The sequence below is a fragment of the Lathyrus oleraceus genome, chromosome 7 (genome assembly GCF_024323335.1).
Source record: "Lathyrus oleraceus cultivar Zhongwan6 chromosome 7, CAAS_Psat_ZW6_1.0, whole genome shotgun sequence".
Taxonomy (NCBI): domain Eukaryota; kingdom Viridiplantae; phylum Streptophyta; class Magnoliopsida; order Fabales; family Fabaceae; genus Lathyrus; species Lathyrus oleraceus.
In genome coordinates, this window is record NC_066585.1 from 161,593,540 (window position 1) to 161,611,964 (window position 18,425).

Here is an 18,425-nt window from a genome sequence, read left to right on the forward strand (position 1 = left end):
TTTCGATTGTCGAAGTTGGTGAGATGATTGCATCTCTGAAACGTCGATTTACCCCTTACTGTTTCCACTTCTACCTAGTGGGACCTCTTTTTACCCCACGTTGATGACGTCATGTAATCATGACGGACATTTCCTTTTCCCTCGAGACGCACAAAATCACGTCTACGTCATTTCGCGTCTTTATGACTGAAACGTGTTTGTCTTTTCGCTTGCCTTCTCTCCACCACGTGTCTGTAAGTGTGGGAACATGGGCATACGTGTCGAAAGTGGAAGTTCAACCGCTCACTCTTCTCTGCTCAGGGTTTGAACTCTATAAAACCCTCATTCTTTCTTCTTCATCTCTTTTTTCGCCCTCTTGCTTCAGCACTTACTTGTCTTCAGCGCTCTGTGAAAAACTCTTCTTCTCCACAACGAAAAAATCTTTTATTCTCTCCATGGCAAGCTCCAACAAACCTTCTGCTGCTAAACTCACGCGTCCCATCAACATTGATGGTAGGGAGTATGTTCCTGAGCCTCAGTTTGCAGAAGAAAAGGAGAAAATCTGGCGTTCTCAAGTATTGATTCCTCTTTCTTTGGCTAATGAATCCTTAGCGTTCTTAGGTCCTCTCCCAGAAAACCGACACCCAGAGATTACCAGAAACGACTCTTCCCTTTTTCCCGCCAGTCACATTTCCGAACCTGTGATTTCCGCTCAACAACCCTTCTCCCTTCGATACGTCGACCGGAACTTCAGGACTGCTCCTCCCAGAAATTGTCCTAAGTTTTTGCGCTTGGATGGACCGATTAGAATCAATAAAAATCGACCACTGGAAAAGGACAGGCATCTATACCCTTTTACAGATTGCCCGTTGTGGCCCCCTCAGTCCTGTGGCATGTTATTAGCTGCCCTTCAATTCTGGGAGAGTTCGACCAACTCCTTCCATACTAAGTGTGGCATGATCACGCCAACACTTCTGGACATTGCTGCCATCACTGGCTTGAAACCGACTGGCGAAGTCTTCGACTGCGAAGCTGTAGAGCCAGTTCCCTTGAGGTTCAACGTTGGTGACTCTCGCAAGCCAACCTACAACAATTTTATTAATCATCATGCCACTTCTGCAGGCCTTGTGACCGACGAAGAACATGTGGCTTTTTTGACCCTTTGGCTGTCCCGCTTTGTCTTCTGTTCTAGATCTATGCAGGTAGCCAAGAACTTTGCTCTCCTGGCAACCCAACTGCACCAAGAGCGTGACATTGCCTTGGGCCAACTGATTTTGGCTTCTCTCTATGAGTCTCTATCTGAGGTTGTCTGCCAAATTAGGCTCTTTAACCCCGAGAACTCCAGAAAGAAAAACGTGTTGGTCCATGGCCCTTTCTGGTTTTTGCAGTTGTGGCTAAATGCCATTTTTTCCAAAGATATAGCCCCCTACGGAATGAGGAGGGTTGCGTGTCCCCCTGAGGAACGACATCTTATCTGGAAACGATTGATCCCCCTGACGCCTATCGACAAAAACTTCCCGGACCTTCAAGTGTTTCGACTTTTGTTCAACATCATGTTGACTCGTGTCGATTTCCTACCTTCTATGGCTCCTTTCAGCCGTCGAACTGAGGGTCCTGAGTGGCTCACCAGACCTTTCCCTCCGGCTGACGGGGAACATAGAGATGAAGCCTTCCTCATTTGGAGGCGTTTTCTGGTCCCTCGCTTCCTGTCGGCTGAGACCTCCAGCAGCAATCCCGACTTAGTGGTTTACCAGCCTAACCTTGTGGCCAGGAAATTTGGCCTTTGCTAATTCATCCCTAAGCCTCTATTCTCCTCCCAAGAATTGCTTGCGAATATCCTCTGTGGTCAACCTTGGAGCGAGATCGAAGAAGAACTCGAAACCATTTGGAAAAACCGACCTCGTCTCCCCTCTCTTCCTTTTCGACCAGCCTATTACTGTACCAAAGAATTCAATGATTGATGGAAGTCGTATTTTACCCTTTATGTTGGCGCTTCTGATGCCAAACTATCTGAATTAACTGAGGCTTTTGTTTGTTTGCAGGCGAAATCGACCAAGTGTTAGGCTCTTCATGTCAAACAAATTCGTGCTTTCCAGAATTATTTCCAAGTTGTGTATCGACCAGATAATCTTCGTGGGACCATCTGGGAGGTTGCGGTCGAACTAAAGGCGAAAGTAACCGACATGCTTTCAAAACTCAAAATCCCTGGTTACGCGAAAGACAAGTATCTTTACGCCCTTCACTTTGGAAACCTCAAGTTCCCTCCTCTGCCATCTAGCCCTTTGGCCATTTGGTTCCGGTGTGATTTTATTGTCCCATTTCATACGTACCAAACGCATCTAAGAAAAAAGCCGACAGAGTGGTCCCAACAAAGTATTATCTGCCTGACTATTCAGGGCCACTTCATATTGATCCTCAATATGTTAGCGTGTTCGAAACCACACAACTTGGTAACACTTTTCTGGAAATTTTGACACTCCCTTCTAGTTGGATTTTGTCGCTCACTTGCGTTTCTTTTGTTTATTTGCAACGCTCCCTCTGAATCCTGCAGGTTCTGCATCTGCTAACCAACCTACTCCTTCGACACATGACGCTCAGGTTCGACTCTGGCTTAATCACTATTTCCTTTGGTCTTTTGTTTTTACTCTTAGCCATCATTTCTCTTCTTGCAGGCTGCTCCTAAGAAATCCTCTGACGATGATGGGCGCCCTATTGCTCAAGTCTTGAGGAAACCCAGTCTTTCTGTATGCCCCTCTTTGAAGCATTCTTATTCACTCTTGTGCCTTCTTAAGAGAAATATTACGTGGTCACTAATGTCTCACTTATGTGCAGGGTCAACCACGTTCGACAGAACCTACTGTCTCCTCTCACTCCAAAAAATCCAAGAAACACAAACGCTCTGCCCCCGCAGGCTCTGAGGTATTTCTTGTCGGCTTGTCTGCTCTTCTGGCTAGAATATCTACTTATAACCTCTCTTCGTGTATCCAGCATACTTCCCCGCATAAATCCAAAAACCACCATGGCCACAAGAGGAAAAAACATGACTCTCCCTCCAAGAGTGGCGAAACCAAGAGGAAAAGGCACCACATAGTGCCTCCTCTAGAGGTTCCTGTTGAAGACGTCGACACCCTTGTGGTCGACACTTCCATCCTCGATGCGGTTCCTGACCCATCCGTGGGAGTTTCACCGTCGAGAGGCATCTCCCCTGCTGCTGCCTTGGGGAAAGCAAATCAGGATGCAGTTTCTCCTGCGTCGACACAATTATTTACCCATTTTCCTGTTCAATCCTTTGGATTTGTGTACTTCTCTTACACATTTTTTCTTTCTGCAGGATGATGCCTCCACTGAGCCGACGCAACCTGTTGCTGACTATAATCCCGCGTCGCTAGTCTCCTCTCTGACTCGCCCATTTCAGTCTGTCGACATCGCTGGTGAGTTTATTGAATTCCCTATCCAGATTAGTGATAGTGACTCTGACTCAGTCACTAGTCCTACAACGCATCCGGACTCCAATTCGACTAGTTCTGACTCTAGTCTCTCTTCAGCTTCCTTGCCTTTGCAGGATCCACGGGGGCCAGTAGGTGTCGACACCAACAAACAACGACCCTCTCGGATTACTCCTCCGTCGACTGTTTCCCCCTCTCCTCAGACTACTCCGTCAACTGCTTCTCCTTCTACATTCCCGGGGCTGACGATAAAGCCTTCTGCTTTAGAAGCAATCGCCAGGCTCCACAATCTGGTGAAATCGCGTGATGCCTTTTTAGACTCTGAGCAACTCCATTCTGGCAAAATGGGCCCTGAGGCGACGAAGGCTAAGGCTCTCATGGACAAAATTCGCGTTCACGCCTTGAATCCCGATCTTCCTTTCGTGCTCATGCATGAACCTGTTATCGGTCCAGAGATCCTGAGCGTGCTTGCCCAACTAAAGGGTCTCCAGCTCTCGGATTACGCCAAGCGTGCAATGGCGGCTCTCGAACAACTTTTGGTACCTATGCTGCGCCACATCGACAATGTCCGGGACATTGAACGCCAGATTGCTGTTACTGAGGCCTCCGTGAAGCAGAAATGGGAGTGGTGACACATGCCGACGCGGAGGTCACCAATATGTTGGGGATTATGGAGGAGCGACAGAAAGAATTGACTTCCAAACAAACACGGGCCACTAAAATACATCAACAAATTGATGCCCTTCGGCGTCAAATTGCCACTCTGGACAGTGAGTTGGAATCAATTGTCAAGGAGGAGTCACGTTTTATCGACGAGGTGCTAAAACCTGCCCAGGCCATTGTGGAGCAAACCACCAGTGATGCCTTAGCGGTCGGTGAAGAGCTTATGTCGTCGAAGGGAAGCTTGAAGAGCTCAAAGCCCATGCCGACACCTTGGAGCATGCGTCCTTGCATTATAATTTTGAGCTTAAGTCTTTCCAATCTAAGTTCGGCCAGCTTTGACTGTTTCTATTGTCTGTACAAGTTTTTTGTAATATTTAAACAATGGCTTCTTGCCACTTTAATATTGTCTTTCTTACTTCTAGCACTGTATATATATTTTCTGTGCCTTTGCAGCTGGTTTCTAACAGTTATCTCCAACCTTATTCTTTCGACAATTATTTAGTCTGCCAAAATTTTGACCTCTTGAAGGAGAGGCCTATATTTTTTCAAGTACTTTCCATTCACTCTTAAAATTCGCCTATCTGGTGCCAACTCTTCGACCTCGTAGGCGTTGTTAGAAAAAACCTACAAAACCTTAAACGGTCCCTCCCAATTAGGGGACCATTTACCCAAAACTCTATCATTTCTGTCCATAGGCAGGATCACCCTCCAAATCAGATCGTCGACAGCGAACACTTTCCCTTTCACCTTTTTATTGTAGGCTCGGGCGACTTTCTCTTTCTGTCTTTGTAGGGAGTCCAATGCTAACATTCTTTCTTCATCTACGTCGACCAATTCGTATATCATCATACTCCAGTAATCTTCAGAAGGTATTTCATACTGCCTTTGGGGTCTGACCGCCTGGACCTGAATCTCTACTGGCAATACTGCGTCATGCCTATAAACCAGTCGAAATGGGGTTGTTCCCGTCGCTTCTTTTGGTGACGTTCGACACGCCCACAAAGCTTGGTCCAACGTCTTATGCCAATTTCTTGGCTTCTTTCCTATGTGTTTCTTTATTAGGCTGATGATCACATTATTAGCAGCTTCGACTTGGCCATTCGCCTGTGCGTAATAGGGGGTAGAGGTCAGTAATTTGATTCCCATTTCCTTTGCAAAATCTTGCACTTTTCGACCAGTGAAAACTGACCCCTGGTCGGTTGTAATAGTTTCTGGGATGCCAAACCTGTAGATGATGTAACTCTGGACAAAGTCTATCACAACCTCTTGGTCCACATTTGTTAATGCTACGACTTCAACCCATTTTGTGAAATAGTCGATACCGACTAATACATACCTTTGTTGTTTCGACGAGGCTGGCCTTATTTCTCCTATAACATCCAAAACCCATCCTCGAAATGGCCAGGGCTTCACAATTGTATGTAGCTCGCTTGCAGGCACATGCTGTATGCCCCCATGTAATTGGCATTCTTGATAGCCTTTAGCAAATTCAATGCAATCTTTCAGCATTGAGGGCCAATAAATTCCTGAGCGCATCAAGAGCCATTTCATCTTCAAACCTGCTTGATGTGCCCCACACGCCCCGCTATGTATGCTTGACACAACCACGTATGCCTCACTTTCTCCTAGGCATTTTAATAACACTCCTTCGACTGTCTTTTTGAATAATTCATCATTTACCAAGACGTAGCTAAGGGCCCTATATTTTATCTTTCGATTTGTCGACCCCACGGGATTGCGTAAGTAATCGTCTAGTGGTTTACGCTAGTCACTTCCCCCTTGTCGTCGATAGCCAGAATTTCAATATGATTTTTATCTATGGCTCCCAACTTCACGATCGCCAAATCTGATGGTGACAACACTGTCGCTCATACTTTCTCTCTTGCTCGGACCTCTTCATCTCGGTCTTTCGACACTTTTTACCCTGAGGCCTCCTGCGCTAAATCATTTGCTCTTTGGTTTTCTTGCCGTGGTATGTGTTGGAGATTGACTTGCTCAAACCTCTTGAGTAATTTGATGGTGACCACGAAGTACATGATTAAATTTTCTTTAACACACCTGTACTCTTTTGATGCTTGTTTAATCACTAACTCCGAGACTCCCATAATTTCGACATTCCTTGCCCCCAATTCTAGCAGTAGTTCAAGTCTGGTGATCAGTGACTCATATTCTGCTTCATTATTGGTGCATACCCCTTCGATTCTGTATTTGAACTCTGCTGGAATTCCATCTGGAGAAATTATGACTCCTCCTATCCCAGATCCGCGCTTATGTCTTGACCCGTCGAAGTATATCCTCCATGGTGCTAATCTACGTAATTCTGCGCCATTTTGACCATTGAATGGTCGACAAGAAAATCCGCTACTACCTGCCCTTTCATCGCTTTCAAGGGTACGTAGGTCAGAGAGTATTCTGTTAACGCTAAAGCCCATTTCCCAATTCGACTATGCAAAATTGGTTTAGATAACATGTGTTTAATAATATCAAAATGGGAAGATACGTACACATCAACAGGCTTGACATATTGCTTTAGTTTCATACAAGAGAAATACAGGCATAGACATAGTTTTTCTATATCACTATACCTAGTTTCAGGATCGTTAAGCATTCGACTAAGGTAATACACTGGTCTTTCGACACATTTTTCATCCTCTTGGACTAACATACTTCCTATAGTCGATTCTGAGGCTACAATATACAGTCTCATTGGCCTATGCCTAACATGAGGGGCCAGTACTAGAGGCCTAGTCAAATACTCTTTGATTTTGTCGAAAGCCTCTTGGTGTTCTTCCTGCCACTTGAAATCCTCGTTCTTCAGTCGAAGTAGTGGGGAGAATGCTTTTGTTTTGCCACTTAGATTCAATATAAATCTTCTAAGAAAATTTATTTTCCCCAAAAAAGATTGCAACTCCTTTTTGGTCGACGGAGGCTTGACGTCCATAATGGCTTTTGTTTTGCTTTGGTTTACTTCAATACCCTTTTTATGCACCACAAAACCAAGGAAGTCGCCTGCTTGCACACAAAAAGTGCACTTTAATGGATTCATCTTCAATCCACATTTCCTCATCCTCAGAAAGGCTCTTCGAAGATGTTCGACGTGAGCATGTTGACCATTTGATTTTATCACAATATCATCAATGTATACTTGCATGAAATCTTCAATAAAATCATGGAACATTGAGTTCATTACCCTCTGGTATGTTGCTCCGGCATTTTTTAAACCGAATGGCATGACAACCCACTCATATGTCCTCAAGGCTCCTGGACATCGAAACGCCGTCTTTGGCACGTCTTCTTTTGCAATAAAAATTTGGTTATATCCAGCATAACCATCTAACATGCTTAAATATTCAAAACCAGCGGCCGAATCGACCAACATTTCAGCCACGGGCATGGCATATTCATCTTTTGGGGTGGCAACATTTAGATCTCTAAAATCAATACATACTCTTAAAGACCCATTTTTCTTGATGACTGGCACAATATTGGCCAACCATTCGACATACCTTTCAGTTTGAATAAACTTGCTTTTCAGGAGTCTTTCTACTTCTGTTTTTATCTTTGCCATGATCTCTGGGGCGAAACGCCTGGGCGTCTGCTTCACTGGCTTTCTTCCAACTTTTATTGGCAGCTTCAACTCGACCAAATCTCTACTTAAACCAGGCATTTCGTTATAATCCCAAGCAAAACAGTCCCTAAATTCTTTAAGTATGGATATCACCTCAGACTTTAGTTCTTTGTCGATGTTGGCGCTTATGTACGTTGGCCTTTTCTCGCCATTGTCGCCAAGGTCGACTTCTTCCAATGGGTCTTTTGGTCAGATCTTCTCTGGCGCCTTTGGGTCTTTTTCAAACACTAAAGGTTCATTATCATAAATGTAGTCCAGACGCTGCATGTCGATGTTCCTTTTGGCCAAAGTTAGCTTGTCTGGGGGTTCTGGCCCAATAGCCATATGCCATTCTTTATTCAACGCATAGGCTTCAACATCCATGTTTTCTTCAGCCTCTAGAGCCGACTTTATTTTGTTCTCGGCAACGTATGCCGAAATCTTTCTTAGAGCTTCTAGCTCATACATCATCATTGACGTCCCCCTAGCCTGTCGGTCGGATACCTGTATAGGATGGATCGTCCAGGCGTTCCACATCCCAAATGAAACCGTGAGTCTCGTGCAGAGTTAGAGAGACGAAAGCTTCACTCAGATTAGTATGTACATCCTCAGCTGGGAAGCAAGGAGAGATGTTGACCAGCTTTCTTTCAAATTCTTTCTTACCGACATTATTCACGTCGGCCATAAAGTACCCTTGGTCGGCTTCAATATTTTCGCCCACCCCATCTTCTCTCCAAATCACCAGCCTTTGGTGCGCTGAAGATGGTACAAATCCGACGCCATGTAGCCACTCTCTGCCAAATAGCAAGTTGTAACTTGGCTTAGCGTCTATCACCATGAACAATGTCGGTTTGGTTACTGAACCTACCGTGATATTCACCATAATCACTCCCATGGTGCTTTTCGTCTTTCCTCCGTAGTCCGACAAAACCACGTTATTAGACCTGATGTCGATATCATACTTGCCGATCTTCTTTAGAATGTGGTGTGGCATGATGTTGACCGTGGCACCACAATCGACCAAAACTTTGTTGACAGTTACGCCTTCCACTTTTGCCCTTATCAGCAGTGGTTTCAAATGATTTTTCATGCTCATCGTTGGTCTTTCGAACACTGCCTCTTGGCTTTCAGCAGACCCATCGTTCAGCACAAAATAACATCTTGGTTGGTGCAACGCCATTTCTTCAGCGTCAGCATTGTCTGCCGACTCTTCGACTTCAGTCACACACTTGTATTCTTGTGGTAGGATTGACACCACGTTGACCAGGATGTCTAGGCTTGCTTCAGATTCTGAATTAAAGTCATCAGTTACTTCTTCAGAATATCTTTCAGTTGGTCGACAGACGTATTCTCTTATTCGTTCCTTCACTGATGTGTTGACTTTCACAACAATTTTCTTCCCATCGTTTGCCTCGCTGTTCATGCCTCTTGCAGCCTCTCTTTCGGCCTGTTTACGCCTCTGAAAACATCTCCATTGAGTCCTCGACATGGGATTCTTTCCCAAATAGTTTTCAGAGACATGAGTCATTTTTTCAGACTTAAACTCACGCCCGTAGTTAATTGCTAGACCTCCTCTAGCAGCAATAGCAACACCTTGTGGGGTGTCTTGTTTTTCCTGAGGCTTGATCCAAGTACCTCTAGGGGCACTTGCTGACGGGACAAAGCTTTTAGGCCTTACTTGGTTGTTTCTCACAACCTTTTTTGAGCTTCTTTCATTCTGGTAACCCCTGGTTGGCACATTGCTTTTGCTCTTACCTAGTTGCAGCTTCTGGAAATTCTCCGCTGCTATTTTGTCGGTGACAGCACCACACCTCGGGCACATGCACACTTGTGAACCTTTGTTCTTGCAGCGATACAGAAAATCCACCAAGTCTTCATCAGCCCTTGGGTAAACTTCAGTTATGTCGACATATGGGCTTTCCCCAGTTTGCTCCAGCATGTTGGCCTCATCATATTTAGTGATCTCGACCATGTTGATCTCGACTGGCTCCACGAATAGGGCTTCCTCCTGGTGAAGAGGATCAACGTCGATCTTCATTCTGCGGCCAACAAATTTCAGCCTGCCTTCTTGAATCGCTTTCTGAACCAAATCCCTGAAAAGGTAACAATTAGAGGTATTATGACCAAGATAGTTATGATATTTACAAAACCCTTTTTTCTGTCTCTGCTCTAACGGTGGTATTTTTGTACCAGGAGTTACCACCATTTGCCCATCTTTGACCAATAAGTAAATAAATTCCTCACATTTCGACACATCGAAAGTATAAATTTTCGAAGGGAATTTTGGGTTGTTTTCGACAGGATTTTTTCCTTGCGCAGGCAGCAATGATCGACACTCATAGGCGGACCCTGGCTTTAGTTCAGCCACGTCGATTTCTAATTCGGTCGACGAAGCATAATCAGCCTCACGTATTGGGTCTGTCGCGTCGTATTCGACAAACACTACCTTTTCTTTCTTAGATTTATTGTGCCTAACTTTTTCTAGCCTTAGCCGTTCTAGATGTCGAACTCTATCGGCCAGTTGTGACATACTTTTCACAAAAGTTGGATCTATCTTCTTCCTAATGGAATAATCTAAACCTCCTGCGGCCATTTGAATTAATTCATGTTCTGGCACTTGCGTAAAACACCTGGCCTTTAAGAACCTAAAACGATTCAGATAATCATCGATGCTCTCAGCAAACCTTCTCTTGATACTAGACAATTCTGCCAAACTAATTTTGGAGTGTCCTTCATAAAACTGTTCATGGAACTTCTTTTCTAATTTGGCCCACGAATCGATTGAACTTGGGGCCAACGAAGTAAACCATGTGAAGGCAGCCTTGGTCAGAGAGGAGGGGAAGTTTTTTACTCTCAAACATTCATTATGAGCTAGATCCCCTGACTCTGTTAAGTATCTGGCAACGTGCTCTATTGTCGATTCACCAGACTCTCCCCCAAATTTAGTGTACTTAAGCACTATCATCCCCCTGGGCGCCTCGGCTTGGAGAATAAACTCAGCTAACGGGGAGGCGTACAATGGCCTTTGTAATGTAGCACCCATGTCATTTCTAGCTATAATCCTTTCGACATTAGTTGTCAAATTGTTTTCCACTGCCAAGTCTTCTTGTCGATGTTGATCGATAATTTGATCAGCATCCTGGTGTCGGTTAACCATTATCATCTAGTTACGTCCCGCGACTCCTGATTCGATGCCTTGATTTTGAAGGGGTCTAATGATTTGTCCCTCGTGGACTATCTCCTCCTCCGCTGCCCCTATCTCTATCTGCACAGGAACAATCGGTCTAATCATTGGCGTCATCTGTCGAGCCGGTGCCCCCAGAAAATTGCACAAGCGTGTCAATTGGTTCGCCACCTGCCTATTTGTTTCAGCAAATTCTTGTATTAGTGGATTAAAGACTGTGCCCATCTGGTTGGTCAACATGTTAACCAATTCATGGTTACTATCGTCCATTTGCTGTCTCAACACCGCTACTGCATTGTTCGACAACGACAAGGTTCTGTTCTGAGTATTATTCCTCATGTCGCCCCCTTGCGCTGATCCTTGCAAGGGAGGATTTATATCTGAAAATAGTGTTGCACTGGATGTCGATTGATATCCTGACATTAAGGAATACGACATTCCATAAAGAGGATTTGTGGTGCCAAAGCGAGGCACATGAGGTCTGAACGTCGTTATCGTTGATCCTGAACCCCCCGGTGGAGGCTGAGGAATTGATGTTCCAACCGCACCCGTAGTCGACATGGTTATGGATGCACTTGTCATCGGTGGCAAATTGACAACCTGCGAGACTACTGTTTCCGTAGTGGATAAAGTTCCTCGTGGTACTTCATCCGTGTTAGTTTCTGACATTTTCACTATATTTCGTGGCTTACTATACAGTTTGCCACTTCCAAGTTTCATGCAATTTCGCAACTGCTCTAGCACTGTCCCACTGGGCGTGCCATTTTGTTTACTGTGGAAATTGGTAAGCAACCGCTGGTCCTCCCTAGGCTTTAAAACAAAGGGTTACTTGCAGGATCGACCAGTTGATCCCAGGACATGTGCTAGTGCAAGTGAAGCTTGTCCAACTCGACAGAATAACTTTGTGAGGAACGGTTCCTAACAAAGTGTCGAACAAGCGTAGGTTTTTTTTCCACACGAACGGTTTAGACAATGTTACAGCCTATAGGTGACTCGTGACCGGCAGTGCTATAACATTCAAAAGAGGTATATGACTAACACGCTTTTGGTAAACTCTATTATCTTAATAGAATTAGTGTCGACAGTGTAAACGACAACGTAAAATGATAACTCAAAAGTAAATGAAATTAAGATAAAATGTTCAACGGGAACAATTGAAAAGTAAGGAAGTTGCATTGAAATAAATATGGTGATTCACGTACATAGCACTCTAAAAAACTCTTACTTTCTCGCGTTGGGAATGGGAAGTTTTCTTACAAGTGATTTGCAGTAAAAAGTGAACACCTTGAGCCCCTTGTGGGACATTCTATTTATACTAAACTAGAGGAACTGCTCATAAGCTAAAACTCCTAGAAACTAGCAGATGTTATGCCACACGATCTGCCTAACCGTTGCACCCATGTCTTGCTAACTGCTCCACATTTTGGCGCTCTTATTTTGTTTGTAACTGCTGGTTATTTTAAATTTCAAATTTCTCCCGCCCAGACGTTAGGGCGATGCTGTCTTCTGTACATTTGGATATAATTCTTTAAGCCCCAAACTTTACGTTGGTCGACCAAATGGCCTGTCGGCCGGGCCAGCTTCCCTTGTTGGCTTCATCCTTTGATTTGTGTTTTTCCTACTCTTGCTTGCCTCCAACACCTCTTCATCCTTTGATGGGGTATAACCTCCAAATTCATAGGACTCTGTCATTAACTACGCTTTCAGCATGCCTTTAGAGATTTTTCATGGCAACACCCTACGACGTGATTTCCATGTCGATAATGTTGACCTGTCACAACGATCATATAGTCCTGACCAAACTATCAACTCATTCAAAAAAGATTCCCACGTTATTTTGAGTTTTCTGAAAAAGTATGTTGCGACATGACTTTCACGTCACAACTTAATTTTTTTAAAATTCGAGTTTCCTCGATTTGAAATCTTTGACACTTTTTTTTTAATTTGGAAATATATGTTGCGACGTGTTTAACACGACGCAACATTTTTTTTTAAAAACATCCCACCATCTGAAATCTTATTTAAATATTAAAAAATGTCTGTGACGTGAAATTCACGTTGCAACTTCCTTACTTTGCCACGTTAATTCCACGTCGTAACTTTATGACGTTGGGTAACGTTTTTCTTATAGTGCATAAATGCGATTCATGTTAGAACAAATGAACAATATTAAAAGCAACGTTTTTCTTGTAGTGCATAATTCCACGTCGTAACAATGTTAAAAACAATGTGAAAAAACTAAATACATCACATCTTTATTTATATCAGGTTCGCCACTTGACACTGTCAAAATAATTGGCATATCCATTATAGATAAATCAAAGCAATCACCTATCATACTTTCGGACTTGTACTTAAATAATAATAAAATATAAAACAACCACCTATTGTATTTTTGGACTTGTACTTAAATAATAAAAAATAAAAAACACCTTCTTATTGCAATTCTGAATCTATACTTAAATAATAAAAAATAAAAATCATCCATCTAGTAATATTTTGACTATTTTTTTTAAAGAGGATAATTAGGGATAGTAAAATGGGTTGTGGTCCCCCAAAAATGATTGGTTGGATCCCATTTTAAGTCCGTAAAAAAAAGACGGATTGATCCGCCAATTTAATTATTAAGCACTCAAAATGTTTATTTTGGGATTGATTGAAGGTTGATACTTGAACTACTCGTTAATTATTCTATTTTATACATTTATTTATAAATATATGAAATATTTTTTAAAATAAAATTTATTAAAAAATATTTTATAAAAAATTATTCATGAAAATTTTAATTAAAATATAAAAATAAATATATTAAAAAAATAAAAAAATAGACGCGCAAATCCGCTACCTATCCCCTTCACATGCCAGAATAGATTTTTGCAGCCAATTTGAGAAGCCCGCTCCGCCCCTTTCGTCAATATTCATCCATTTATCAATTACGTAGGAGCAGGGACCATTAGCATCTAGTGTCAATTGTTATTGTCATAGTTTCGTGTTTATTTTGTTCTGTTTTATAGGTTAAGACCTACCGTCCTTGATTCTACCGCAGTTGATTTTGTCTTGATGTCACGTACCATGTGTTATGCAAGTAAATTTTATTAAGAGTTTCAATTTTGGCTTTTGTTAAAAAACATTACCTCACCAATGCATCTCACTTTTTTCCTTCTATTGGACTCGAGTACTTTTGACAATATTGCCGATTCAATATCGTGTCCAACTTTTAGACATTGTTTTTATTTTCATACAATTGCCATTTTTTCCAAATCGAATCCCCTGCAGTCAATTTCATACTTTCCCTGTCATACGTCATGGCTGACCCAGCATATAAAAGCCACATCATATAATTTGGTTTCCGTGGTTAAGATGTAATTAAAATGGTTTATATTTATATTATTTAAAGAATAAAATTTTATATTGTAAATATTATTTAAAGAATAAAATAAATAATATTTTATTTTTTAAATTTAATTTATATTAAATATTAGATTTTTAAATAATAAAAGTATGATAGGATATATTTTAAAAATTAATTATTATGTTCCTTTTATGTCATTAAACACGGACACACACACCATGGTTCGAAATTTAATATAGTGATGGGTTTACCGACAATAAGAATGTTGTTTTCCCATTCATTTGAGTGGTGCGTGAAGAACTAGTATACTGTATTTCCAATCGCGTGCCACGTTTGGTGGCTCTATAAATAACGAAATGACTTAGATACCGAGACACACTCGTCAAACAAATCCCAACTACTATGTTGTTTTCCAGGTACATGTTCTTCAAGCTAAGTACTAGGACTTTTCATGCGTAATTTAATATTACTGCTATGCTATGCATCTTTCAAACTCTCTTTTCTCTTCTTTATTTTAATCTTAATTCAATTATGTTATGCTCGTTTTTAATTGCATAATTGCATAGTTACTAATACTATTTTTTGCTGACAGATATATCAACATGTGCTTTGTACGTAGAGATTTTGTATTTTCAGTAGCAATACTTCTGCTCTTGTTTGCCACAACATGCTTAGGTTCTTTTCTGAAGACTGAAAATAAGATAAAATCAGCTGTTTTTTTGTCTCCCAAATTTGAACTTGGACCTGGATCAGTTATCAATAGATATTATTATGGTATTGATTTTCCAAAAGGTCATATAGCACTCAAGAGTTTCAATGCTGAAGTAGTTGATGAAGCTGGGAATTCTATACCTCTTCATGAAACCTATCTCCATCATTGGGTTGTTGCAAGATATCATCAAAGTAAACATGTCACGCACACAGAAAATGATACTCATAGGATGCTTCATAACTCTAATCATGTTATGGTTAGGAATAGTGGCATATGCCAGGAGAATGCTCTTGGACAGTACTTTGGCCTTGGATCTGAAACACGCGGAACAGAAACCCGTGTTCCGGATCCTTTTGGTATAGAGGTAGGTAATCCAGAAGTGGTTCCAGAAGGATTTGAAGAGAAATGGATGGTTAATGTTCATGCCATCGATACGCGTGGTGCCGAGGATAAAATGGGGTGCACGGAGTGTAAGTGTGAGCTTTATAATGTTACAGTGGATAAATATGGAAGGACTATAAGGCCAGATTATGTAGGAGGTTTGTTATGTTGTTCGGATTATGCACAGTGCAAGTTGAAGGAAGGATTTGAGGGACCAAAGAGAAGCCTCTACTTAAGATACACAGTAAAATGGGTTGATTGGGATGATTCTGTAGTGCCTGTTAAGATATATATACTTGATGTGACTGATAGTTTGAAACTATCAAATAATTCAAAAGGAATCAACTCAGATCATAATTGTAAGGTAAATGGATTATGTAGAAATGTATACATGCGGTCAATGCATGCTTGATCAAGATTGGACACTTCAGAAAATATACATATTTTGATTATTTTAATTGAGGACCTTTTGATCTTGATCCAATAGTCATTAATGTGTTGATTGCATGAGGGTAAAGTTGTTTATTCTCCCAACTGCAGGGAATCCATATGTGTAGTTTGTTTGTCTCGATCTCTATTTGACACATTGCAGGTTTTTTTGTTTGTTTTAGGTTGAGTATCAAGTTGATTCTTGCGGCACAGATCATAAGGAGGGAAATGGTTGTGTTGATGTGATGAAGACAAGTCTTCCGCTACAAACGGGTGGATATGTGATATATGGTGTTGCTCATCAGCATTCAGGTGGTATTGGATCTACCCTATATGGACAGGTAATTTAGAAGTTACTTGAAAATACATGTCATTTCTGTTGTAATATTTTAACCTTACAATCTCAGAGACATGGTTTGTTTTGTGAAATTTACGGATTATGTTTTCAGGATGGAAGGGTCATATGTTCTTCAATACCAAGTTATGGAAATGGAAACGAAGCAGGAAATGAATCGGGATATATTGTTGGAATGTCGACTTGTTATCCTAAACCAGGTTCTATGAAGATAATGGATGGTGAAACATTAACTCTAGAGTCTAACTACAACAGCACGAAAGAGCACACTGGAGTTATGGGACTTTTCTACATATTAGTGGCAGAACAGCTTCCATACCAACACTTAAGACATTCTACTCGTTCTTCATTTTTTATGGATTCAAATGATATGCTTTTAGATAGTTAGTGAAAGACACACATATATGATAATATAAAGGGGAGTATCATGGATGGTATCAAAATACTATATGATTGGTCAAGAAGGAATAAATATAATATTTGAAAGTGTTACTGAATAATACTAATATAGGAGGAAAATAAGCTGTGGGCATATTCTCAAGTTTACATCAATTTTTTGATGTACTGTATAATTGATTAATGTGCAAGGAACTTTCATTTATTTAATATGAGAAAATAGACCTGTTTTCATACGAATGTCACAACATTTTTCTTATTTTGATGTTACACATCACAAATTACAGGTCATGGATAATCCAAGTTTAAAACTGTTAGTAGCTAATTTTATCTTTGTCTAGAAGTTGATTCAAACGTCTCTCTTGCAACAAAGGTACTAGCATTTTAAATAATAAGTTATCAAAAAATTATTCTTCAGACATTTAGAATGGAAGCATTTTAAGAACTATTCTTCAGACATTTCAAAACTGCTACATTTGGGAAGGAGAACAAATCTATTTAGGAGAGGATGTCTTCTATTCTAAACTTCTAAACGGAGTAATTTGAAAAAGATTAACTTAATTATTGTTTTTGATGACATTGAGATTGACTCGTGCATTGTGAATAACAATAGTGTAGTTGTGTGATGAATTAAACTTTTATAATTCAGTTGGAAAAAATACCATTTTTAAATACACCAAATACAATGCCAACAAGTTACTCATTATCTTCGTATCATAATTTCCTCGTATTTTTTATTATTGAACAATAGCAACTTTTTTTAAATAATCAATTTTTTCAAACATAATTTTAAAATAATAATTTTTTTTCCTTCAAAATAACCACATTTAAAAGAGGATGCGTCATATGAACTGAGGAGGCGCCCAAGACATTGGCGTCTGCATTGGTAGCCTCATGAGAAGGCGCCAATGCCCTTGGCACATGCATTGATCCTCATGAGGAGGCGCCAATGCCTCTGGCGCCTGTATGTGTTGACATGTTGGGCGTCTAGCCTCTTGGCGCATGCATTTTATGCCTCCTCTCTATAAATATCGTGCCTTGGATGCAATATTTTCACACAAAATCATCCCCTACTATCATACTTTCTCTCATTCAAGTCCACTCTCCTTCAAATTTTTGTGTTTTAACCATGTCTGCATACATTCAGAAGCGAAATGCCGATGTAATATTTTCCGCCGTTGCGTCTCCGATAAAGATTCGTCACTGAAACACAGATACGTTTGAACGTCTTAATCGGACGTTGAGCAGTTGGTTAGATGGAGAAATTGGATATGGTGAAAGGATTAGAAGAATACAATGACTTATGTCCACGTTCAACCAAAATGGAAAAGTGTGCGAATGAGTGGATATTAAGACCGACCAAGACGCTTATAGGATGGTGCATTACATGTTCAAAATTGTTTTGATGGTTGTAATCGCATAGTTATTATATTCTAGTTGTTTTAATTGTTTGTGTTATTGTTTATGTAATGGTATTTTTGTCACATACGTCTAATATGAAATAAATTTAGTTTTTCATATATTGCAACAGAGGTACATGTGAATTTATCTGGTTGTGCTCGTTCCAACACTAGGACAATTTTTACGATTATGACATGGCTGACGGTATGAACTACATAATCTAACCATTTTGTTCGCCGTATCAATTTCAGTTCGAATGCGTGTGCTGTTTGGGAAATCCTTTTTCTTCCTTCGCATAACTTCGTTGTGCCAGACGATGTCCCCTTGATATTCTGACCAGTAATCCTCTTTTGCTACTACGAAAAAACTAATTTTATAAACATTTGATAGGCTGGTGACTTTGTAAATGTCAGATAGCAAGTAGGATGAATCAATTCGAACCTTTGAACATGTCGCAATGACATGGGAGCATGGTGTACAAAAGGCTTGGAACTTTCTGCAGTCGCACCAACCTCTATCT

The 18,425-nt window shown here is 41.0% G+C and overlaps 1 protein-coding gene across 1 annotated transcript; it reads left to right on the top strand.

Annotated features, from left to right (window-relative positions):
* The first annotated feature begins 14,493 nt into the window (after positions 1–14,493).
* On the top strand, positions 14,494–16,738 carry LOC127107871 (uncharacterized). The gene is made up of 4 exons (XM_051045210.1): positions 14,494–14,647; positions 14,824–15,688; positions 15,936–16,094; positions 16,203–16,738. Exons 1-4 carry the CDS (start codon positions 14,634–14,636, stop codon positions 16,494–16,496), a joined length of 1,332 nt encoding a protein of 443 aa, XP_050901167.1. The 5' UTR covers positions 14,494–14,633; the 3' UTR covers positions 16,497–16,738.
* Positions 16,739–18,425: the final 1,687 nt, after the last annotated feature.